Here is a 27,739-nt window from a genome sequence, read left to right on the forward strand (position 1 = left end):
GTCAGTTTTTCTTCAAAATTCCTCCACGATGGCATCTCTCTCTTTAGGCAGATAGCCCTTGGATGCGTTACTCTATTTAATAAAAACTTAATCTGACCTATGTGCCTAATTACAAATATTTTAACATACATAATTTTATATTTACATTTAGCCATCAAGTTTCAAACTTTTCAAATCTTCTAGAAAATAAATTTTGGCAGATCTCTTTTAGCAATTTTCTTAAAATCTATATTTTTGTAGTGCAACAGCTTAGAATTTTATAAAACAAATTCATAATCAAAATCGCTGTTGTTAGTTATCGAAAAATAACCAAGATGTGATTTTTGCGTAAATGTCACTAAACTATACAAATTGCTATTATCCATCCCACTATGAATGTTTCTTTCATGCGAGAGTGTCCCTTTTTCGATTTCTATGGAACTGTCGTGTGTCGAAATACTATCAGAATCTTGTCAAGCGAGCTTCTGAATGTAAACAAAGAACAATCCCGTCTGGTGACCCAAGCTTCAAAGCAGTGCTTCACTTCTAGCGCGGAATGGCCCCTCCTCCGTTTCCTACCTCCATGGGTGAGTTTCTTTCTTGTACACAATAACGCCTAATTGTCCTGGAAGATTCCTTTACTCTGTTGCATTGAAATTGCTTAGCTAAAAACGGATTCTTCGATGTTTCCGGGAGTTAAGAGTGAGGCAAATTGAAAGCTTCTTTGTTGTATTAATGGAAAGTGGTGTTATTTCTTATCTTCTTTATTATTTGGTTCCTTTTGTAGAACAGACTCATTTTATACGTGGGGATGCAGAGTAGTACTTCCTACAGTACCTATGTAGGAGATACAATAAAAGACATGCACACAAAATTCGTAAAAATGCTTCTACTGAATGAATTTCGAGGTCATTCAGACAAAGAATGTTTACATATTCTTTCATTCAGGCTCAAGCATATTCACGTGATATGTCCAAAGTGAACGTCATCAGACGTTGGATAGAAGTTAAAAAATGTGTTGGACATGGTTCGCGCAAACAAATAGTCCTTGTGCTGTCTGTTACTCTGGATAAAATGATATCCATCTCTTCAATAATTATTTAAGCAATGCAATAGCTTGGTTTCAACTGTTGGCGCCTCATGGCATTCAAGGCTAAAGACGGTAAATATTTTCCACATGTGTTTGCCTATTAGTGTTACGTAACAATTGAACATTTTGATGCACTTTTACTTTATTTTGATATAATCACGCGCTATGTACATGTGGTATTTTGTTTAATTTTGTATTTCTTTAATAATGTGTATTGCGACTAAACATCTGAGTAGTGGAAGTATGAATTTTTATTCACGTAAGGTCCGAAATGGAAATGGGTACCATCTGAGGTCGAGGTGTTAAGACAGATGAATGCTGAGAGTTTGATCTCAGAAGAACCGGCTTCCTGCATGGCTGATTTTATGCAAGTTTAAGGGGACTCATACACCTTAAAACCCATAAGATGTTCGAATAGATGACTGTTGCAAGAATTGGGATAACTTATTTGTTTTAAAAGCAATTACTACCAACTTTTTACAGCTGACTACATAATATAGCTGCTTTCTGAAATAGTCATCAGAAAGTTTGTGTTGCCACAAATATTTTTATAATTTAATACGCTTTGTGACAACATTTTTCGTCGTGTTTCCAACTTGCGCGCACAGTTTAAAACATTCTGTTTCACAATTTAATTCCATATTTAATATATAGCTTTTATAACATTTGGAAACTACTGTGAACCTAAAATTCTAAAAATTTCATATTAAATTTTTATTTTATGTTCAGTTGAGTTTATAAAATGTATTTTATTAACAAAATTTGTAATGTTTTCGTCCATAAAATTTTTCAGTATTAAAATATTCATCAGATTGTTGGTTCAGTTAGAAAATAGTGCCCATATAAAGAATTCCATCAAGTTTCAAGTATGTACCATTAGCCATTTTTAAAATATCATGCGCGCAAGGTGGAAACATGGCGAAATATTTTGTCACAAAGAAGATTAAATTACAAAAATATTTGTGGCAACACAAACTTTCTGGTTACTATTTCAGAAAGCAGCTATATTATGTAGTCAGCTGTAAAAAGTTGGAAGTAATTGCTTTTAAAATAAATGAAATATCCAAATTCTTGCAACAGTCTCATATTCGAAGATCATAAGGGGTTTAAGGTGTATGAGTCCCTTTAATGTGAATACAAGCGAGTTTCGCTTAGAAACCCCTCCACAGAGGCATTTCTCAGCCTAGGCTCATAGCGCTGGCGAGCTCTGCCGTATTCAAATAATCCAACCAAATGAGAATAATAGCCCTCCAGCGGTAAAAGCCACTGAACACTAGTAGTTCGGTCAGGGGCTCAAATCCCGTGAACGGGCTGGCTGCAGGGTCGTTTTCGTGGTTTTCCCCATGTGTAACGTGGATACGAGCCAGTTTCCCTTAAAAAGACCTCCACGGTGCATCCCTCCCTTTCCGTGTGGTGCCTAAGGGCGAAGCACGTAATAAATTTATTTTCTGGAAATCACTATCGGCGGCACTCCAGAACAGACAGCCACCTTACATGTCTGATGTATGTAATATGAATTTTATAATTCTTACCAATAAACATTTCATTTTATCGTTTATAAGAATTGCCATTTGTAAAAGGTTTTGAGGAAAAACACGTGCTATTATATCACACTATTCAATGGTTTCTAAAGTGTAAATGGCTAGAAAATAATTGATAAATTACTAAAAAATTTGAAAAACTATTTTTTAGTATATATTGACGTATATTTATTTGTATTTACTAATTCATTTATAAATACCAATTTGTATGCCACGCGGCCTAGTAAACAATCAATTCTGTAGATGTCCGTTCCACGTAATAGCACACAGAAATATTTAAACACTTTATATTCTTTATATATTTTCATTCTTTATATCATCAGTACAAATAAAAAAAGGCAATATAAATTGTGTTTTACTGTTAGATAATTTTCTTTTCCTCGTCTCTATGTGGCTCATTATTGATGTTCAGATAAAAAAAAAAAAAAAAAGAATTATTCTTTATAATTTATTTAAAACATTAATTTTCCATTTATTGCTTCTGTTCAGGCTTACAGAACATTAATTGTCTGGCAATTTTAGTTGTAATACAGTTTTCTAATAATAAAATAAAATAAAAAACTGTACTTTTTCCGACCGGGTAGGATAACATATATCAACAAAGAATGAAAATTACATTCAATTTTCATAGGAATAATATCAATTATTCCAAAATTATATAATTTTAAACTGCAGCTTCTAAATTAATGCAGAAATTTTTATCCTCGCAGGAAACAAACGATAGATGAAATACATGCTTACGGAAGACTTACTGCGTTTAAATGCAATTTTAACGACTTTGCATCCTTCTACGCGAGATAAAAACAAATCGGTAAATATTTAATTGCTGTACAAGTTCTGGAGCTCCAAATTAATTACCGTATCAGAGTAAATATTTTGGGCTAATGATATTTTGATTTTGAAACCTGTAGACTTGAGTTTTTTTTCCTCAAAATTTCATAAAATCGAAATAGACCAAACTTGTTACATAAAATAAATTTTCGTAAGTGTTAGAAATATTTTACAGTTTTGTAGCTCTAACTGTTAAAAAGGAATACTTTCTCTTGATGACTCGTTGGAAATTCGCTTTATGAAAAAAAAAAATCTCAAATTTGGTTCCCTATGAAAAAACATTTTATGGTTTTGTTTATGATGGAAGAGAATTAGCGTTATTAAATTGCTGTTGAACTATTTAAAAGGTTAATCTTTGGATTATGGTAACTTCGCGATTTTTTGGCGAAACTTTGGCGACCAACCCTGCTACAGCAAACTTGCTAGTTTTTTTTTTTTTTTTTTTTTTTTGGGGGGGGGGACGCCATTTTGTTTTTACAAAGTAAAGACTTTTTTTTTTTTTTTTTTTTTTTTTTTTTTTTTTTACTCAACATTTTTTCCAACAATCTGCTAGCCGAATTACGCTTATACTAGAACGTTTGTGGAACAAAAGTGCTTAATCATGACGAAGATTAGGTGCGAAATTGGGAGAAAGTGCAGAATAGCCCACTGCTTGCCGCGTTTTTAAGAATTCCACATACACGGTATCCATGTACACGTCGACCTATTTTCACTTAAAAAAAAAAATCCCAGAATTGCACAAAAATGGCATTGCGCACACTTTTGACTTTATCCATGTACGCATCGACCTATTTTCACTTAAAAAGTTAAAGAATATTGACAAAAATCCAGTTCTTACTCTTGTAAAAGGCGCCAAACAAATAAGCGGGCGATTCTGCACTTTAGCAACGAAATTGTTTCTAAGTGCTTATTAGCTAAACTCCCCATTGGAATTTTCCGGAAAATGTCTCATTACATGTCTCATGATCTCTCATTTCTCCGAGACAAAATAATCTGTGATTCGAACTGTGTACTTCTCAGATTATTGCTAAAGTCCTAGCTATCCTTACCAAATTACCTTTATCGCCTTACCAAAATGTCGCCAAACTATCTGTTACCATATTCTAAAGATTAGCCATTTAAACCATTGTCGTTTTATAAAATATAACCATTGTCTTTCTCGCATTGTGAAAAAACAATACCTAGAGCTTTCAAATTTTAAATAGCCCACCAGTGGCCGAGCGGTAAAGACTCTGAACACTGGTAGTTCGATCCGACGTTCGAATCCCACGAACGGGATGGCTGCATGGGCGTTTTTGTGATTTTCCCCATGTGTAACGTGTATACGACCCAGTTTCCATTAGAAAGTCCTCCACGAAGGCATCCCTCCCTTTAGGCAGATAGCCCTCGTGTGCTTTGCCATAACTGAATAATCCTATCCAATTAAAATTTTGAATAACATAGTCCTCCACCGGAATATGGGTACCTGTACGCCCGGATTTCAATTTCAATTTTTTTTTATTATCTATTTCATAGTTTGTAAACTTTAGCGAATTTTCTATTAAAAAGCTCAAAATGATTTCAAAGCAAACAACTGTAACAATGTACAAAAGCGGACATTTTCATCTTTTTTTTTTTTTTTTTTTTTTTTTTTTGTATGTGTGTGTGTGTGTGTTACTTTGCTGTTGAGTTTTATATGGCGAAAGTGAAAGATCGTGAAATTTAATAAACAAGAAAGTAAAAAACAAGAAAAGTTAGCAATAAAAAGACAAAAAATGCTGTGTAATGCTGAGCAAGCTGAACACTGATATGACGAACTGAGGAAAGATTAAAAATGTATGCCAACAATTAACAAGGTATCGGGAACTTTTAAACATATGCTGCTCTTAAAAATTGTGTGGTTTTGTGTTGAATTTTATGTGTTGTAAGTGTGAAGAAAGGATTCTTAGTAATGAAGACGAGAAAACAACAAACAAATTCTAAAAGGTTTCAGATTTTAAATTACGTCTAAAGGGGCGTTTTTTTAACGTTTTCTGTGTTACCTTTATTTATTAAATATCATTTTCTACGCACTCAAACTATAAAATTCAATTCAACAGCAATACCGCAAATTAATTTTAAAATGAGCATATTTTCGGAATTTCCGATTCAGAGTCTCGCGCGCTGGAGATAAAAATGATTTTTTTTATTCTTACAGTGTTACCATTGCTCGCTTTGAAATGGCGTAATTTTTTAATGAAAAATTCGTATTGTTTTATTGTTGTAGTCTATAAACTGCCGAGGAACCCCTTTGAAAATTCTAAACGGTAACTTTTTGTGCTGGTTAACTGGATTTTTCACACTCGGTTAATTTGGAAATGCCTAGAGAGCTGAATAAACAAATTTTTTTTTAAATTAAAAGTTTACTAATTTAAATGTTACTGAGAAAATTTACTTCCATATATTAAATGTGATCTAACAAAAAACATCAAATTAAAATGAATTTATAATCAAAACTAACATAAACAAAGACTCACTTGGCCTTTTTAAATAGTTTTAATTAACAAAACACAATTAAGATAAACCATTAAAATTAAGGGCTTAATAATTACACATTTAAGTTACAAAATAAATCTCGGCGGGGAACATCAACTGAAGGCTAGTCTTGGGTTTTTTTTTTTTTTTTTTTTTTTTTGTTTGTTTGTTTGCTGGTGTTTATTCCTGTGGCGCTTGTTGAGCCGTGGGGTTACAAATTGTATTTGTAGAATTTATAATAATTCAGTTTATAATAATTCAGTTCGTACGTAAGATTGAATGGATGATTCATAATATACTTTAAACGCAACTTCAACCTCATCTTATCAGCTTTTGCCTTTACTTAATTGCATAATTTCTGTTGGCTTCATAAAACAAGCTTGTAGAAAATAGCACTGCGAGGAGAAATACACAGGAAATTTCACAGTTTCAAATGGGGAATGAGATCAGCCTTTTATTTACCTGTTAAGTATTAACTTGTATTTCATGGATATAAAAAGCTACTTCTATTCAAGTTTTATTATTTATCAATATTTTCTATACTGTTCTTGGCCCACCAGCGGCCGAGCGGTAAAGTCGCTGAACACTGGTAGTTCGGTCCGAGGTTCGAATCCCGCGAACGGGCTGGCTGCATGGGCGTTTTCGTGGTTTTCCCCATGTGTAACGTGTATACGAGCCAGTTTCCCTTACAAAGTCCTCCACGAAGGCATCCCTCCTCTTAGGCAGATAGCCCTCGAGGCTTTGCCATAATCACACACACCACACCACCTATACTGTTCTTGTTTTATTTATAAAATGCATTGAGAAATAAATATATATATATTCTAGGCGACAAAAAGTCCTGGTGTTTATTCCTGTGGCGCTTGTTGAGCCGTGGGGTTACAAACTGTATTTCTAGAATTTATAATAATTCAGTTCGTACGTAAGATTGAATGGATGATTCATAATATACTTTAAGCGCAACTTCAACCTCATCTTCTCAGCTTTTGCCTTTACTTAATTGCATAATTTCTGTTGGCTTCATAAAAGAAGCTTATAGAAAATAGCACTGCGAGGAGAAATACACAGGAAATTTCACAGTTTCAAATGGGGGAATGAGATCAGCCTTTTATTTACCTGTTAAGTATTAACTTGTATTTCATGAATATAAAAAGCTACTTCTATTCAAGTTTTATTATTTATCAATATTTTCTATACTTTTTCTTGTTTTATTTATAAAATGCATTGAGAAAATAAATATATATATATATAGCAAAGTTAAATTCCCAATTTTTAAAAATTTTCCTGTCTGCTCTCAGAATTTAAATGATATTGTAGATTAGTTCGCAGCAATAATTAATCATTTATTTGTAATTCAATTTCCTTTAAAATTTAATTAGCTTTAAATTTGCTTTTTACGAACAAAGAATGTTTGTTAAATAAATATATATATACTTTTCAAATTTTGGAAAGGTTGGAGGGTTATCGTTTAGCAATGGTGAGAGGAGGGCATGGGGCAAAAAGAGATCAGACCCACTGTTCTATACGTATACTATGTGGTCTATCAACATAAAAAAAAATCTGATGTGTACACCACATGACTTCCTTGTATGGAATATTAAATTATACGCATTTATTCTTGCATTTCATTTAAACTTATTGAATTGAATTAAATCTACTTCGCCGACAGCGCATAAACCACAATAGAATAAATGCATTCCTTAAAATTCACTCTAGTATTTGTTTACCATAGCGACACTCTGACGCTAGATTCACTTAACAGTATTACATTTCGTTCATATTATAACTCATAATGCACAAAATTTATATCATGTAAAGAATAGAGTTATCTAATCGTTGCCACATGTTCTATTCAAATACTATAATAAAGCTAGAACGATGTATAAAAGAAATTAAGCAAACAAAACTAAAAAGAAACAGTTTCTCACAGACGATTGAGTATTTCTCATTCAATTAATTCAGTTCTCAGTTCGCGACAAGGCAAAAATACATAAAAACTCGAAATATATGTATTAAAAATTACGAAGTAATTCTTAAACATTTATCTCCTCGAAACAATTCCTGAAAGGATTAAGCATGATTTAATTGGCAATAATAAATGAAGGCGTTATCTTTGTTGTTGCGAGGCTAAGTTTCTCTAGATTGGCAACAAATCCCCTATCCTGCTGTTTCAAATGTAAACAAGCAATGGCCGCCATCAAAAAAAAAATTATTAGGCTTAGCGGAACTTAAACAACTTTAAAATTGTTGATAATTCTCAAAATATTGCATACAGATTTACTAAAGGCATAAAAACCTTAACCGGAAGATAAGAACAACATAATCATTTTTAAAGGAAAAAATGTACAATTTACAAATATAAGAAAAAAGAAACTGAGATCACTGAGCCGGGTAACAGAGTGGATATATATATATATATACGTTTGGTGCGGCCGATTGTAACCAAAATACGAGGTGCACATTTACATGTTATAGCAGTCGTATATACAAAATTTCAACGTTCTGAGGCTACTCGTTTTTGAGTTATGCGAGATACGTACGTACGTACAGACGCCACGAAAAATAATCTTCGGAATTCATTTTAAAGCAATTTTATATTTTTTTGGGGGGGGCCCTTACGTAAACAAATATCACGCAAAAACATCGTTAAATTTCATTGGATAGCGGTCAAAATGCATATTTTCGTTGAAATATGCTGCCTGAAACTTATCGCAATTACTATACTTCCTTTTTACTTCGTACAAGGAAGTAATGCGTTTTCCACTTTTCAGGATTTTCATGTGTTTATGCCTTGAAAATGGGCCCTTTGCCAACACAGGCAATTTTTAATGCGTAAGCAACTAAGGAACTACAAAAAACAAATTCTTCGATAATTCAAACATTTTAATTCCACTTAAAATACTGTTGTCCAGTTAAAGGTAAAATTCTGTGTGCATTCAGTGTATTACGAACCCGTACGTATGGGGTCGTAATAGACTGAATGCACACAGACACTTGATAAAACAACTTGATAAAAGTTATTTTACTACTAAAAATGAGGTAAAAGTGCGTGCGATGTGTTCGAAATGTTAATGCACCTCACTTCAAAGAAATGTGCCATCAAAATTTAAGTTGTTAAAATAAAAATGCCAAAGAATTCAGTCATACTTTATTTCTAAATTAATAAAACATTGATTCAGAGTCCGTCATACCTCATTGGGAATTTAATTCCAATACGCAGTTTCATTGGCTACTGGCGACTTACATTACCAACATATTTTAAATTGTCATATATACGATCAAACCTGCTGGGAAAATGCATTTCTGAATAACAAAAACCTTAAATGGGTGACCTGGTGCGTGACCTACAAATTTCAGTTGGTATGTAGAGTCTTAAACTTTCAAACAGAGTTAGTAAACTATTTTTACTCCGCATGAATATATATATATATATATTGATAGAAATTCTTCAATATAAAATTATTGTTTTCCTTTAAATAACATCTATTCATTTCCTTAGTGTTATCTATGATTCCTGAGAGTTATGAATTAGTTTATTACGACGATGATTTCCTTGGAGTTATGAATCCCGAAATCATTGATTCTACTGTTTCTTCGGAAGGAGATGATATGGACCAAGATGAATTGATTAAAGAGCTTGAATTAATAGAAAAAATAGGAAAAGAAGAAGAGGAAATGGTATATCTTTTTAAATATTGTAGTTTTTAGATATTTCAGTTATGTATTTTTAAGATTACCGACTTTATTTTTTTTCCTTTGTATGCTGATATTATGTATTTTTTAAATGTTAATTTTTATTGTTATCATTTTTATATTCTATGTAGGTTTAGTAAGAAAACTATTTTTCCACAATGGGCAAATTTTGTCTCATTTACGTTTGATTGATTAGCTTTTATTTATATTGATATTTAATCTGCTAACCGCCCAGACAGTAAAGTGGTTAATGATTCTGACTGCTGAATTGAAGGGCCCGGATTTGAATCCCGAAGAAGGCCTGGATGTAAATTGTCTATCCCTTCATAAGACGCAATGTTGGCCCACCTATTAAGAGCCTCTATAATAAAGTGACCACTGTTTCCGGCCTTAGTAGTGGCCAACGCCCCTAACGGCTAGTGGCCGCCGCCGGAAAATATATAAATATATACATATATTTAATTTGCTAGGAAAGAGTTTGGTAGAATAGGGTCTTCCTCTTCTTCTTTAATGGCCAGACAGCCCAGGATGGGCCCTTGCCGTCCTCAGAATCGAATTCCAAGCTCTTCTATCCCTGGCCATGGACACCCAATTGGTTATTTTTAAAATTCTTAAGTCTGTTTCCAAACAGTCGAGCCACCTAAGTTTAGGTCTTCCTCTTTTTCGGGGGCCGAATGGTCTGGCCGAGAAGATCTTTTTAGTTACCCGATTTTCATCCATTCTGCACAGGTGTCCTGCCTATTTAATTCTCTGAATCCTTATATATTTTACTATATCTGTTTCTTTACAAGATTTATAGAGTTCAGAGTAAGTTCTTCTTCTCCAGATATTGTTACATTTTATGCCACCAAAAATACTTCTCAAAAATTTTTATCTCAAAGACAGAAATGATATTTTTAGCTTTTTCTGTCATTGACCAGGTCTCAGCAGAGTATGTAAAAATGGGTCTGATTAAGCTTTTGTAAATTAAAATCTTCGTTTTTCTGCTAGTGAAGTTTGGTAGTACCTACATATGTGAACAGATTTTTGTAAAATGAAAATCCTAGAATCGAAAACAAGAACACGGCTGACAGACATTTGGAGGAAACTTTACGAATTGCAACAACACAGATTAAAACTAAAGTAATTACCATCTCCCGCCAGTAATTGTAAGTTTCTTCTTCTTCTTCTTCTTCTTCTTCTTCTTTTTTTTTTTTTTTTTTTTTTTTTTTTTTTATTGTAATTGTATTTTGTAACATCGTTCTGTACAATCATCTTTACTTTCTTTTCATAGTTAAAAAAATGTTGCAAAACATTTTAATTCGATTTAGATTTAACTTTTTGGAACCAATGTACATATAAATCAGTAATACTACCTCTTCGCTTAGAATCAATTGTAGTCTTGTAAAACAAACCTTCCTTTTCTATATAAATTTTCTGACCACACTATTTTTTTTTTTTGGACGGACATGTGGCCCGCGGATCTTTATGAATTTATTGATGAGGCCCTCGGGCGTGAAAGGTTGAAGACACATAGTTTAGACCCATGGAGGTAGGAAGTAAGATGGAGTCGCCCTAAACAAGTTTCTCCGTACCCTGCTCTGAAGCACCGGCGATCCCTACGTGGTGACCAAAACATTGGGTCATTTACCATTGAGTTCTATGGGATTTGACGCGTTCGGGTGTAAATATTTTGTAATTACGTCGCAAATATACATATAAATGTATATATTTTCTTTTTCTACAACACTTCAGAGTCCTAAGTATGTGAAAACAACATATTTTTAAACAACATTTCATTCTGAACGGAATTAAATGCTATACTCTTCACAGGACATTTTTCTCAGAATGGTTTAATTTGAATGAAATATTTTCACAAGTTTTCGTTAATTACATTAGAAAAAAAAATTAAGGTAATTCGATTTTATTCGGTTAAGGTACAAAAATTAAGATCAAAGTTTATTGTATTATTAATATTAAAATTATGCATTATTTCTTTTCTATTTATAGAGCTTCTTCCTAAAATACTTTCTTAAATATGACATGATTTTTTGGCTTCTGAGGCATCTTTTAAATCGAAAAATGTAAGTCAATTTATAATTAATGCTCTATTCGGTTCATTTTAAATTAGAGAATTATTAGGAATTAGCGAAATACTTTAAATAAGTATTTCGCTAATTCCTAATAATTAAATAGGTATTAAATAGTATTTGACTTTCTCTGAACATTTCTGAAAGGGAATAAGATAAGTTTTTTTTTTTTTTTTTTTTTTTAAGTATTATTTAAAACTTGTAACTGAGTTATTATAAAATGTAAAGGGAATAATTCTTTTAATTATACTTATCAGATTTTTTTTTTTTTTTTTTTTTTTTTACCCTTCATTTCAACAATACATATTCCAAAACTCTTTATTACGTTCTTAAGTGCGCATCTCATAGCATTTGCTTTACAATACCTTTTAACAGATTGCTTTCCAATACGAACAATTCTTGCTTAAATAGTTTTATAACGTATTTGTCAACAGGATTTCAATTTATGTTTACAATTCAATATTAAGGTTATTATATATTTAGATAACATTTATAATCATTATAAATTAGATACATTTAATCATTAGATTTCTTCACAGTACTTTCACAGTTGTTTATAAGTAAATGAATTCTTCATTTCAAATACATTTATAATAATTTAATGAATATTTAAGTATTTTGTCAAAGGCAGATACATGCTTTTTGCAAGCACATGCATAAATACCCATACATATTTCCTATTTATCATTTCCGGCATGTGCAAATCTTTAATTTCTGTGCATTCACTATATTTTTCGTGTAAAGTAATTTACACTAATTTAGCATACACCCGAAAGTTTTACATAAAATATATATGTATATAATTTGAATGAAAATTATAAGTATTATTTTTAATACCCACTCAAAGGTCAGTTTTTCTTCAAAATTCCTCCACGATAGCATCTCTCTCTTTAGGCAGATAGCCCTTGCATGCGTTACTCTATTTAATAAAAACTTAATCTGACCTATGTGCCTAATTACAAATATTTTAACATACATAATTTTATATTTACATTTAGCCATCAAGTTTCAAACTTTTCAAATCTTCTAGAAAATAAATTTTGGCAGATCTTTTTTAGCAATTTTCTTAAAATCTATATTTTTGTAGTGCAACTGCTTAGAATTTTATAAAACAAATTCATAATCAAAATCGCTGTTGTTAGTTATCGAAAAATAACCAAGATGTGATTTTTGCGTAAATGTCAGTAAACTATACAAATCGCTATTATCCATTACACTATGAATGTTTCTTTCATGCGAGAGTGTCCCTTTTTCGATTTCTGTGGAACTGTCGTGTGTCGAAATACTATCAGAATCTTGTCAAGCGAGCTTCTGAATGTAAACAAAGAATACCCCGTCTGGTGACCCAAGCTTCAAAGCAGTGCTTCACTTCTAGCGCGGAATGGCCCCTCCTCCCTTTCCTACCTCCATGTTTAGACCAATCAGAGCCAGACTGACAACTCGCCTCCGTTTGTTTGCAAAATGGGTATCGAAGTGCCAGTTGCAATTCTTGAAGTTTCCAACGAATTAATTTCTGTTCTAGGCGACAAAATGAAGAAGAAAAGGGAATTAATTACATGACTGTATAAGCTCGCCCTGATCAATTGGGAGCATTAAATCAACTTTTAAATGAACTTCGGGGGGAGGATATCCAAAGTTACAAAAACTTCATCAGAATGGGTGTAGGATAGTTTGAACTTTACTGGAAATTATCACTCCACTTATTCAGGGAGGAAAAAAAAAAAGAAAAAAGTTCTTTCGAGATGCTCTGTCAGCATAATTAAATGGCAGATAGCGCTTCGGGTTTTTTTTTTTTTTTTCTTTTAGGGCGGGTGACTCGTACAGTTCTCTGCAATATTCATTTCGAGTGTGCGAAAGTGCACACTCAGCATATTTATTCCAGAGGTGTTTGAGGCCATTTTTTTTTGCGTATGAGGTTGAGCGAAAATGATTTGTCTTTTGCTTGAACTCTACAACACCCTCAAATTTTAACATGTTAATAAGATCTTCATACACCTTCTGACAGGGATTTTTATTTTAATACTTCGGACTATTCGTTTATAAATAAAACCTAATTTGTTGTTGAAATAAAAAGAGAAGTCTATAAACAAAATTTTAGATTATATTTGTGAGGCGTAAGTGACCATAGATAAAAACTGGTTTTTCGAAATTTATATCAACAAAAATCAAAATGTTTGCCCTCTCATTTATTTTTTAATTGAAAACTGTATTTTATTGGGTAGTTGAATAACATATAATTTAATTGTTTTCTGATTAAAGAAAATTCAGAAATAAATTTATTTAAAATAAATATTTTAAATCTCATGCCCTAATTTAATTTTCTTCTATGTTGTTTTCTACAATACCAAAAACTTAAAAAATTCATTCTGATCAGATTCAGACACCGATAATTTCTAAATATTATAACAAAATTTCCAAAATTATTTGGTAAATTACTATACTATATACATTTATTATTTTGTAAATTACTATAATAATATTTATAAATGTTGTTTATCTTTTGCTTCTACGTTTTCCGAATTACCTTTATAATATTTGTAAGATTCTGTTTATATTTTAGAGAAAAACTAAATAAATAATCTTTTCGCAGCGAGAAGCACAATACCAGAATCTTCTTAAAGAAGCTGAAAAACTGAACGTATCTAATCTAGAAAAAGATGCCAAAATATCTGAATTAACGCAGATAATTTATGTTTTAAAAAAGAATTTGTGCTCTTTATACAAAACTGCAAAAGCAGAAATTGAAAGTAAAGATGATCTACTCCAGCAGGCACATCAGAAGTGAGTATCGTTTATGTAGTATTTTTAGTAGCAACAACTTCTAAGTAAAATTTACTGATCTAACTTTTGATATGTGTTAAATTAATTGCGTTATTTCTGACATTTTATTCTAAATTCAGAATATTCAATAAAACTATTAATTTCTTCAAATTACTTTGCTAAATATTCATTTTAATAATGCGAATTTCTATGTAAATACTATTATATTCTGGAATCCTTCTATTTACAAATAAAAACGAAGTATTTCCTAGTGAAAATGCAACGTCAGCAATAATAATTGTTTAGTATTCTGCGATAATAAATTAGAATAAATCATGTAAATAGGATGTGTAATAGTAAAAACTATAATTAACTAAATTCAAACGATTTTGGAGGCTTGAAAGTTAAACATTTTTTTAAGAATTCATTTTAAAATCTTACATGTGAAATAAGTTTTCAAATTTAAAATTTGGTAAATTAAAATTAAAGATTTGAAAATGGGAAATAAATATAATTAAATTAATAAAGAATGATCCAACCTAGTTCTTTGTCTAGGGTACAGACTAGCCTGAGAGTAAGCCTTCCTTCATTTAATAAGTAAAAAATAAAAATATCCGCCTGTGCGGAGGGATGCCTTCCTGGAGGAATTTTAAGGAAAACTAGCTCGTATCTACGTTACACAGAGAGAAATTACGAAATCCTATACAGCAAGCCCGTTCGCCAGGATTCGAGTATACACTGACTACCAATAAGTATTTGGACACCTGTGATAGAAAAGAAAAACTAACTTTATTCAAAATCAATAGTTGGTAGAGCCTCCACGAGAGGTAATTACAGCGTGGACCCTCCGGGGCATACTTTCCACAAGTCTTTGTATGACAGCTAGTGGTATTTTCTTCCACTCGGCTTGGAGAAGACATAGAAGTTCCTTCACCAATTTTGCACGGGTAGTGCACCCCTGAATTCGGCGATGCAACTCGTCCCAGAGGTTCTCGATAGGGTTCAGGTTCATTCGATGAACTCCATTGGCACCATACCAAGGCTTGGTTAACGTCGAAACATGACAACAGGCATTTTCGTCCTGAAAGTAACAGGGGTCCAACCCGCAAAACTGCCACAACGTAGGAAGCACATTGTCATCCAAAATAGTGCAGTAGGCATCGGAGTTGAGCTTACCATGAATGGGGACCAAGGGTCCCAGCCGATACCAGGAGAAACATCCCCAGACCACAATTCCACCTCTGCCGAACTTGACTGTTGGCACAATGCATTCTGGCAGGAGAAGTTCTCCAGGTAGATGTCAAACCCAGACCCTGCCATCCGAACGGTAAAGGGTGAACCTTGATTCGTCACTCCAAAGTACCCGTTTCCACTGATCTGCGGTCAAATTTCGATGTGCTTTGCACCACATTAACCGAGAAGCGCGATTGGACTTTGTGATCAAAGGCTTATGGGCAGCAGCACGACCATGAAAACCAAGCAGATGTGCTTCCTTACGGATAGTATTCATTGAAACAATACTCCCGGATGCTTGTTGAAACTCGCGGATGAGGGCCATCGGTTGGGTTCGGTTCTTCCGAATTTCTCTGGACAGCACTCTTCGGTCTCTATCTCCCAGTTTCGTTGGTCTGCCGACTCGGGGCACATTCCGACAATCACCGCTCACCTTCCACTTCTTAATCACACAGGCCACTGTCGATTTTGGGTACTTCAGATTGCTAGATTTGTCCCTTAAGGATCGGTCACATTTGTGATACCCGATAATTATACCTTTCTCGAAATCAGAGAGCTCCGAACTGCGAGGCATCTTGCATGCGACTAAAGCCGATGCTGTTTCCTACACGATATATACCGGCGGAGTCCGTGACGTACCTTGGAACCGCAGATATCGTCATTTGCATAGGTGTCCAAATACTCATTGGTAGTCAGTGTAGATCATCAGGCATTTAGAAACTTTATTTATCATCAGTATTAGAGACTCCGCTCGCTCATTGGTGATCCTATGAGATTTCCAGACACTGCACCCAATTTTATTATAAATGAATATAATTTATAATAATTTATTATAAATGAATATTAATTTTATGTTGAGTATTTCACCTGGAAAAAAGAATGCGCAATGTATGCCAGCGTTTAATGATAATAAATTTCAAACTAGCTGCTACGCGACCAGCCCTCGTCTGGCTTTTAAATGTACCAGAAAAATCCCTAAAGGAAAAATGCCAAAAATTAAATTTAAAAACTGCACAGAATTTTACTCTGCAGAACAACTACAAAAAAACAAACAATAGCAAAAAAAAACAGAAATTTTAATAAAAGTGTGTTATAAAAAAATTACAATGAAATAAGCAATAAATCTCATATTTTCAAGAGAAAACAGTCAGAAGTCCAGTATCCAAAGCAATGAATGAAAAACTGTTATCAGAAAGCAATAACCAATCGAAATTGTGCTTTGTGGATGATATCCTACCTATACTTTAAGATATATATTGTGTGTGTGATTATGGCAAAGCCTCCAGGGCTATCTGCCTAAGGGGAGGGATGCCTTCGTGGAGGACTTTCTGAGGGAAACTGGCTCGTATACACGTTACACATGGGAAAAACCACGAAACCGCCCATGCAGCCAGCCCGTTCGCGGGGTTCGAACCTCGGACCGAACTACCAGTGTTCAGCGACTTTACCGCTCGGCCGCTGGTGGGCACACAGATATATATTGTGAAATATTTCTGAATAATTTAAATATTGAAACTGCTCTTTTACTTATAATTATATATAATAAATAAAAACAGCTTAGTTTAATAAAATCCTAAGGAATCAAGTGTGTTTAGCTTCAATTGTGCTAGTCATTTTCCTTTATTTTGACAGACGGAAATTGGTCAAGATTTCTATGTAATATATCTTTCAGATTAAATGAAGTTGTATGTCAAAACAGAAAGCTACATCTCACCTCTTCGGAAGCAAAGTCAAGTCACGTAGATAAGCAGAGTCTTAGTTCACATTACAGAAATATTTCAGGTAAAATCATGTTTTGTCACATCTCAAGATTTGTTACTAGATTTAGGAAGAAAGTTCACACTGATTTTCTACTGTTTCGCTTCCTTGTACGAAGTAAAGGAAGTGTTCTAATCACTAAAAATTCCGGGTACCATATTTCAAAGAAAATATCCATTTTGACTGCTATCGAATGCAATTTAATAATGTTTTTGCGTGAAATCTGTACGTAAGGACAGGAAAAAGGACTCTTTTTACCCAAACGAATTATAAAACCGATTTAAATTGGATTCAGAAGAGATTTTTTTTCGTGGCGTTTGTACGTATGTATGTATGTATCTCGCATAACTCAAAAACGAGTAGCCTCAGAACTTTGAAATTTTGTATATAGGACTGCTATAACATGTAGTTCTGCACCTTCCATTTTGGTTGCAATCGGCCGCATTAAAAGTATATATATATATATAAGAAATGTTCTCTATTCGTATAAAGCTAATATAAATTTAAAATTTTAGTAAGAAGTTTTAATTGCAAAAATAAAAAATTAATTATTGCTGCGAACTAATTTGCAATATCATTTAAATTCTAAGAGCATATGTAAATTAAGTGCACATATCTAAAACCATGAAAAATATATAATTCCAAAAAAGTTTATTTTAGGTTTGCATGTATAATTCGTGTGGGGGGAAGTTTTCAATAGGCAAGAGTTTCTAAATTGCTTTGGTTTTCTACTCTTAATTACACTGGTTATCATAAATTAAGAAAAAATCACAAAAATCACGATTACTGGAAAAGTTACATGTAAAATTTGATGAAACTTACCCACAATATAAAACACACAGTAAGGTATCAAATAACATAAAAAGAAATTACCAGACAGATGTGGTAGTATAGAAATTAGCACATGTATAAAATGAACAAATCGAAGGTGTCAGTTTGCTATAAGAAAAGTAACTTCAATATGGAATATGATCGCCTCTAGAAGCAATACAGCACATACAGCGATGAGTGATGCTTTCAATTATGCGGTCTATCAGTTCCATAGTAAGCCCGACAAGGGCGGATTGTGAGCAGCTCGACCCTCCCTAAAGCATCCCAAACGTGCTTGATAGGATTCAAGTCCGGAGATCGGGCTGGCCACTCCATGCGCATAATTGTTTCCTGTTGAAGATAATCATCTAGGATGCGAGCCCTGTGTGGTCTTGCGTTGTCGTCCTGTAACAGGAAAGCATCACCTATTGCTCCGGTATATGGGCGCACATAAACATCAAGGATGTCATCTCTATAAATCTGAGTATTCACAGTTACCCTTGGAAAGACATGGGGGTCTGTGCGTCCACCCAAAGAGATGCCACCCCAAACACAGACACTGCCTCTTCCGTATGCATCTCTTTCACAGATGTTTGACGGATGATGACGGGTTCTAGGTTCTCTTCATATCAAATAACGCCTACTATTGCTTTCTAGACTAAACCTGGGGTCATCCGTAAAGAGAACCGCCCTTCATTGATCAGTCGTCCAGTTGACATGTTGTCGTGCCCAATGAAAACGGTCCCTCCTATGGCGTGACGTGAGCGGCACACAAATGGCTGGTCGCCTCGCATACAGACCATCTTCGTGAAGCCTTCTACGCACAGTTGACGTTGACACGAACCTTCCGGTGGCTGCAGTAAAGGAGGATCTAAGAAGAGTCGAAGTAGCGGTTCTATTCCTACGTGCACATAATGTCAAATATCAATCATCGGCACTCGTCGTAGCAGTTGGCCGTCCTTGGCTGAACCTCCTAGATGCCGAATCTGTGGTTTGAAATTGCCTCCAAAGTCTATGAACCACAGAAGGACTCACATTTACCCATCTGGCCACTTCTGTTTGACTTTATCCTGCCTCTAGTCTCCCAATGGCTCTCCATCGCAGATCTGCAGGCAAATGATGCCTGGAGGTCATTCTTACGAATTGGCTACCTCAGATTTCTGATGTTACTGTCACAGTGAAATATGTGGGCTTGCTCTCAAACATAGACTTTTATGCTCCTCGCAGATGACGTATTCCGAAAGCAGCGCCACTAATTTGCATATCGCAGTTTTACTCAGCTACTCTTACTTGGCAACATATTCAAATTTTACACGTTTGGTTTATTTTTGAGGGAGTTATCGCTATTTTTGTGATTTTCCCTTAATTTATGATAACCAGTGTACATTACATTTAATTAATATTAATAGAAATAATAATTAATATTAATATTAATAGAACGCATTTAATTAATATTAATATTAATAGAATGCACTAATTATAATGCTAGTTGGGTTTCAAGGAAGTTATATCGAAACATAATTAACCTGTTGCATTCGAATCTATTGAATTATTTACTACTATTATTGAATCTAAATTATCTACTATTTATTGAATCTCCCAATACCAAAAATACATAAATAAAAATAAATTAATTTAAAAAAATCTGAAAGGTTTCAGATTTTAAATTACGTCTAAAGGGGTGCTTTTTAACGTTTTGTGTATTACCTTTATTTAATAAATATCATGTTCTTTGCACTTAAACCATAAAATTCAGTTCAATAGTAATGTCGCAAAATAGTTTTAAAATGAGCCCATCTTTAGAATTTCCGATACACAGACAGTTCCGCGTTTTGGAGATACTCGTAAAAAGGTTTTTTTCTTCCCCCCCCCTCCGCAGACTGTTGCCATTGCTCGCATTGAAATCCTTGAGTTTGTTAATTGAAAATTCGTTAAAGTTTTACAAAATAGGAAATCGATAATAAAACAAATTCCAAATTTGGTCTTCCACATGCTCATATAAAGTAAGATAATTACGTCTTTCAAAATTCGATGGCTCTATGTACCCTTGTTTTATCACAATGTGAGAAATAGACATACATTTATGCAGATTTTTCATTATTTAATTTCTTCAAATATAATGCAGGACTCTAACATTGGGTGGCAACAGTTTGAAAAGTGAAACGGACATTTATAGTGATTCACCGCAAAATCGCAAAACGAAATTAATAGTCTTTCAGGGACAAAAGTCCCTTTGGTCTAAAAATCTGAAAGCTTTCGGATTTTACATTACGCCCAAAGGGGCGGTTTTTAACGTTTTATGGGTTGCTTTTATTTATTAAATATCATGTTCTTCGTACTTAAACCATAAAATTCAATTCAACAGCAATATTGCAGAATAATTTTAAAATGACCTTATATTTAGAATTTTCGATACACAGTCTCGCGCGCTAGAGATTTAAAAAAAAAAAAAAAAAATCGTTCAGTGTTGCCATTGCTGGCTTTAAATCGTTGACTTTGTTAATTAAAAATTCGCTAAAGTATTACAAAGTATGAAATCGATATTCGGCCCATATTCGCTGGAGGATTACGTTATTCAAAATTTGATGGCTCTATATGCCGTTGTTTTATCACAATGCGAGAAACATACATAAATTTTTGCAGAGTCTTAATTTTTTTTTAATTTCTTTAAATATAAGACATGGCAATGATATTTGGTTGTAATAGTCTGAAAAATGAAACGGACATTTAAAGTTTTCAACGCAAAATGCGAAAACGAAATTAGTACCGTTTCCGGCCTAACACCCTTTGGGCTAGAAATAAATAAAGCTAAATTAAATTTACATTGGATTTAAAATTACTGACCAGACCTTTTTGTAGATGATACATTGAAAAAATATCAGTAAAGTATTATTCTTAATTCTTTGTTTTCCTTTCGAGTACATAGTGATATTGATATTAAAAGAATGTTTTATTTTCCAATTATTCGTATCATTGTTACTCAAGGTATTAAAGGCAGTTTTCTTAGGTTCTTTTTAATTTTTTTTTTATGGTTGTATCCGAATGCTACGGGTTAGATTTCGTGATTAAAAAGACCGTATAAGTTTTTATTTGAGTTTACCCAGTTATTATGTTGCCTTTTCTATAAGGTCTACTTTCCTCAGCTTTCACCAGGCAGTAATTTAATGTAAAAGTGAGCTTTTAAGGTCTAAAATTCAACAGAGAGAGTTTGACAGTCACTCTTCTTCGGTTTTTCTGCTATTGCGGTTTGACTATCAGCTTAAGCTCTTGTTAGCCGCAGTTACTTTACGAACATTTAGTCAAGGGTGAGAAAAGTTTTACTTAAGCATGTACTTTGCACTCTATACAATTTGAACTTGTGTTCCGCATGCTAGTGGAGTTCTACTTTAAGCACTGATTTTGTGTAAATACCAGGTCGACGGGTAAATAAACAGTTTTACTTTGAACTTTGGTTGTTATAGTTGTCCGCTGGCAGCTCCTTATGGTTATTCAAAATTGATTTCGCATTTTAGGGAATTTAGTATAATCATGTATTGATATTCATAATACATGATTATACTAAATTCTCTAAAATTCGAAACTGAGTGGATTTCACAGCTATATTCCTACATAATATTCAATGCCTGTTATTTAAAAATGGGCCTTCGTTTTTATTGTAAACCTGTTATGGAAATAACCCCATTGAAACCTTCCTCTTTAGTGTGATTATTACAGTTCATTATATTATTATATTCATTGTGCTCCCAGTACTTATTATAATCGTCTTATTATGTTTATCTGTATACTAATTATGTTTATCTGTTATTTTTGTTACACTAAAGCAGATTGTTCAATTTAAGTTGTGAATTTCAAATTGCATTGAGACTACACTGTAATCTCTTTTATGTCCTAAATCATTATCACTACATAGTATAAAACAAAGTCGCTTTCTCTGTCCCTATAATCCCTATGTATGCTTAAATCTTTAAAACTACGCAACGGATTTTGATGCGGTTTTTGTTTTTTAATAGATAGAGTGATTGAAGAGAAAGGTTTATATGTATAATAACATCTATTAAATAGTGGAGAAATACTGTTATTTTTTAGGTTTCTAATGCGATGTCGTAAATAATTGCATTTTTTCCGCTTACATTGCAAACGCAGGCTGAACCCTACGAGATTTATCAAAATAATGTACTAAGTATTGTACACACTGAAAAGGTCTACAGATTTAAAAATTGCGGGACGTAGCGTTTGCGGCGGTACCGGCCGGCCGGGGCGGCGGGAGCGTGCCTAAAAATAGCGCGTCGGAGGCCGCGGTTCTCCTTATAGCACTTTGAATTTAGCAGCGATCGAACGCGTTTATTATCGGAGCTCTCTAGCTTTCAGCGCGACAACGTATCAGTAATTATAAGATAAATAATTGCATGATAGTAGTTTTAAAATATAAATGATATTCTATTCTAAGGTTAATTTTTAAATCGCACTTATAGTAATTATAAGTACATAAGGTTAGATAAGATTAGATTAAATAAAACCATAATTTATGGATTGGAATTTTCTATTAAGATCTTGGTCAAAATTTAGAGTTAAATCAATTTAATATTAGGGAAATTATTTTCAAAAATCGTAATTTAAGGTGAGGTATGTAAGTTCAGAAAAAGATTATGAACTGCGATTCATTGTTAAAATATCCATTAATATTTTATACCCGTGCGAAGCCGGAGCGGGTAGCTAGTTTTTAATAAATACTGGATGCAGGGCGTAGGGTGGTATTGCACGATGTACCATAATAAGTAAATTCTGAGATAATTTGGAAATCTTCCGTTGCCTATTTCCTCAGCCATTCTTTGTAAATTTTTATAAATCTCTCTCTCTTTTTTTTTTTTTTTTTTTTTTTTTTTTAAAGCCCAAAGGGGGTTAGCCCAGAAGGGCTATTAATTTCGTTTTGGCATTTTGCGTTAAAAACTTTAAATGTCCGTTTTACTTTTCAAAGTGTTGTTGCCAAATATTATCCCCCTGTCTTATATTTAAAGAAATTAAATAATGAATAATCTGCATTAATGTATGTATGTTTCTCGCATTGTGATAAAACAACGGCACCCAGAGCCATCAAATTTTAAATAATGTAACCTTAAACTAAATATGGGCATCTAGAAGCCCGAATTTAGAATTTGAAATTTGCTTTATTATTGATTTCATATTTTGTAACACTTGATTAACAAACTCAACGATTTCAAAGCGAGCAATGGCAACACTGCACGGGGGGAAAAATTATGTCCAGCGCGCGAGACCATCTATCGGAAATCCTAAACACATATGCTGTTTTCAGAGTCGTAGCTAGGGATTTCAGCGCCCAGAGACAACTGAAGATTTCGTGACACAACTGAAGATTACTGAAGATTCAACAACTGCTTGCCAAAGATGGAAAATATGTAATTCTAAAATGTCGTAACATCAGTTTGGCGCCCCTTGGTTTCTGCGCCCGGGGACAGATGCCCCCCTCTAGCTACGCCCCTGGCTGTTTTATATACTATTTTGTGATATTGCTGTTGAATTTGTGTGGCTTAAGTGCGAAGAACATGCTATTCAATAAATAGAGGTAACACAGAAAATGTTAAAAAAAAGCCCCTTTGGGCATAATGTGAAATCTGAAACCTTTCAGATTTGTTTTATTATCTTTTTTTTTTTTTTTTTTTTTTTTTTTTTTTAAGAGTTAGTACGGAAAGGCACTACCAGTTGGCCCGTGGTACATCGCTGGTGTCCCCCATAATTTTACCTTAATTCTGTTATGAAATCTAAAATACCTGAATCTGTTGTGAAATAATAATAGGATCCGGAAGAATGTACTTTAAAAATACTGAATAAGATATTTTGCCTTAAAAATTAACCCTTATGATGGAAAATATGTAAGTGTCAACATGTTAATAAATTCAGTTGAACGTAGTTCTGTTATGACATGCAATCACATAAAACCTCTTTGAATGGCATTATTGCCGGAAACAAACGGATGCATCAGCAGGTGTGGCAGAATCTTTTCTTTTGAACAAATAGCTCTAAGCATCCAGACACATATCTGAGTTGGGAAGAAAATAAGTATCATTTGCAGAAAATAATTTTAGCTGCTTTTTTACACACTTGTAAACTGCGTTTAAAATGTCTGCATCTTATTGGAAATTGTTGTACCTGTAGAACCTTTCTGAAAATCTCCAAATAATTTTATCAGGACTACAAGGAAGATGGTGCAGCGTATTTCACCCTTTCTTTCCTACTTACTTTGTGGGTTATCAGCAAGAAACGAATCTTAGTTTTCATGCTTTGGGATCTAAATTGCCAACACTTTTCATATAGTTAATTACCAGAAAAATCAATATAAATAGCATGCTAGGCAAATTGTCGGAAAAATTCTACATAAATGAAAGAGTGGAAGACATAAACTTTCTTCTCAAAAATCTAGGACAAATAAGAATTTTGTATTCAGAAATAAGTGAGTACTTGATGAAAGAATCTTATGTAATACCTCTTATTGCTGTGATCAGCTCTTAGTACACAGAAAAGCCACATAATAATTTGGAAACTTGAAGTTACCTAAAACAGTACAAAATAGTCCAGAAGGTGTTGCAGAATGGAGTGTATGTTTCCCTTTGATATCATAACCTTAATTTTAATCATGTTACGATGGATCAAGATAAACATATTGATATTTCAAAATAAAATTTGAAGTCATTGTCTCAGAAATTTAGCACTCAAAATACATCGAATTCTGGACATATGCAACTCGCTTACAGTGAACTTTCCGCTAACGTCAGTCTAAGTTGTTATTTGTAATATGTTCGCTTAGGAACATGTAAATGAAAGCCTTCATTTACGGTGAAACAAAAAACTCTAGAAAAGAAAATGTAAAAACTGTACGTTACTTGAAAATAAATCTTTTCGGGAAAGTTTCGATTATACTCAGAAAAATACTACACTTTAATGTGCATTCATTAAGCAAATTAAAGGTCAAAAAAATGTTTCTCGGATGTGTTGAAATCATTCGCAGTGGCCCGCTATTAAAGCTGGCAGGCTTAAGTGAAAGTGGTTAAAAGTACTGATTAGAATTCATAAGGATTTTGTCCTAATTGGTTACTAAAAACTGTGAGACTCTATTTTATAGATATTGCGTATAAGTATTTTTATATTTAATGAATTCTATGATGTTCGAGCATTGACGGTGTTATTAATATTCTCTGAAGTTTTTATGATGCTTCGTGCTTTCGGATTGAGTTTGGAAACGGATGAAAATTATTACCGCAGTTACTTATGGAAACCTAGCCCCTGCATAACGAATGTTGTTGCAGAATGAATCAGATTTGTTGTGCAAGGCACCAGCGTATTTAATACGTCTTGTTCATCTCCTCCAAGGTTAAATTTGCTTATTCTCAAGAAATAGCTTAAACCATTTCACTGTTTTACAAAATTGAATTATTTGCTTCTTTTTCTTTCCTCCAAATTTTGCCTCGAAAACTGACTTCAGAAATGTTTCTTTTCCCCCTTTCACCAGCTGTCTATTCAGAAAAATTCCATTCAAGGATGTTGAGTAACGTCTCTTTACCAGGGAGAAAAAATTATATTGTGTTAACTAGTTTCTTATCTGAAAACTTAACAAAGACGAGCCCCTAAAGGCATGAGCAATAGTTTTATTGCAATGCCTGTTGAAATGGACCAGAAGTTCTTTCCTTTTTTCCATCTTTGTATGATCCTCTTAGGAATCGCCGATAATTAATTATGAAGATCAAATTAGATGCAAAAATTTCAAACTTAACAACATTCCAAGCTACACACGTGCGTATCCCCGAGCGTTCGACAACTGACTGCCTTTGCTTTATTAGGATCTTAGAAGAGAAAATTTTACTCTGTAATCAGGTGCTGCCATCTCTCGGCTATACTGGGGTTGAATTGGTAGGATGTTCTTTTAAAGACTTTTTCAAATAGAGTAAACCACAACAATCCTAATACCACTCCCGTTGTGGAGAGAGCGTGTCTAATTAGGCCATCATTCAACTCTTTTCATTTTCTCTGCATTCTGGCGTGTTGAATAATAGAAAATAAATAAAATAAATATTTATATCTATGGAAAGAACACAAGGCCCAACTTTCTATCAGTTTTACTTGAGTTGTTTTAAAAGCAGACGATATTTAACTATGTCAGACAATAATTTAGTTTAAATGAACTGAAGAGAAATAATTCTTTAAATAAAAATGTTTTAATAAAAATGTTATATATTTTTCTTTCCTTTATTATAATCATTCTAAAATATACAAACAGCTTAGTTTTTTTTTTTTTTCCTTCTGTGAGAAAAACCTGTTAAAAGGCACATTGGCATATTTCTTTTTCCTTTAATGTCATATAATAGGTTCAAATTACGAACGGCAGACGAGTCTGTTTTGCGGTTACGATCCAGCCCACATTTAACCCCGACGACTGTGTGCTGCTGATGCTCGACAATACTTTTCAAATCGACCATTCTGTCTCGAGGGAAATGGTGAAATGTTAATAATTACTTGAAGTGAATATTACTGTTTTACTTAATCGTATTTCAATACACTGCAAGCAAATGTACTATTTTTGTTCTTTCAATTTTTTTTTTTTTTTTTTCCATAACAGATTCAGGACAAGATACAAAATATAAAAATGTAGCGAAAAGGAAAAGTCAGGATTTTCATAACAGCCCTCTTTTTGCAACGCCTTTAAATAATGGTATCTCTTCTGTTCAAGATGGAAAAGGAGATCTGAAATATGTTGAGAGAAAGAGATTCCAGGCATCTTCGGAAAATTCTTCCTCTAATCAAGGTTCCAGATATAATCGTGGAAAAGAAAACTTTCAGAAGAATGATTCTATATATAACATTTCCAAAACAACAAAGGAAGACGTACTGAAGCTATATCGGTATCAAAATGCGAAAGTGCCTTTCTTGGTCAAAAGAAAGTTCGGACTTTTGCATAATTGCAAGAAGAATTAGAAGAAAAAACTGTTTGAAGAATATAGCAGTAAAAGCATAATATCTACACCTACACTATTTAACTCTGATAGAGGCTTATTATGTATGAAATATGTGTAATTAAAGAAAATGATTACAAGCATACAAATAATAAAATATATTTATTTAATCAGAGTGGAGAATAATTTAATAATTACCTGGGCTTCAAGATATAAAATTCTTAAAGCATAAAATTAAAACTGAAATTATATTTGTTGAAATTAGAATTATGTTTGTTATATATGTACAGATTTATTAAATAGGTTTCAGACTGAGTATTTCATTTATAAATTGGGAATTGCACTGGGGACTCCATATCAGATTACATTAAAAAGTCTGGAAACATTTTTAAAATATGAAATTGAGTGATTTATGACATCTCTTTCAACACTGTGGCCGTCGTAGTTTTTATATCTTCGCATGAAAAGTCTGTTTTTGCATAGCTACACTTTGAATTTTGAGGTTGCTCAGAAATCGCCTGA

At 33.2% G+C, this 27,739-nt stretch overlaps 1 protein-coding gene across 1 annotated transcript; it reads left to right on the plus strand.

Moving 5' to 3' along the window:
• Window positions 1-9,454: 9,454 nt before the first annotated feature.
• LOC146997939 (uncharacterized) lies at window positions 9,455-27,368 on the plus strand. Its single transcript, XM_085812660.1, has 4 exons — window positions 9,455-9,612; window positions 14,287-14,477; window positions 17,362-17,471; window positions 26,884-27,368. The coding sequence occupies exons 1-4, from the start codon at window positions 9,496-9,498 to the stop codon at window positions 27,237-27,239; spliced, it is 774 nt and encodes a 257-aa protein (XP_085668786.1). The 5' UTR covers window positions 9,455-9,495; the 3' UTR covers window positions 27,240-27,368.
• Window positions 27,369-27,739: the final 371 nt, after the last annotated feature.

The sequence above is a fragment of the Stegodyphus dumicola genome, chromosome 3 (assembly GCF_044657685.1).
Source record: "Stegodyphus dumicola isolate Sdum_Otavi_A_Nest chromosome 3, ASM4465768v1".
Taxonomy (NCBI): domain Eukaryota; kingdom Metazoa; phylum Arthropoda; class Arachnida; order Araneae; family Eresidae; genus Stegodyphus; species Stegodyphus dumicola.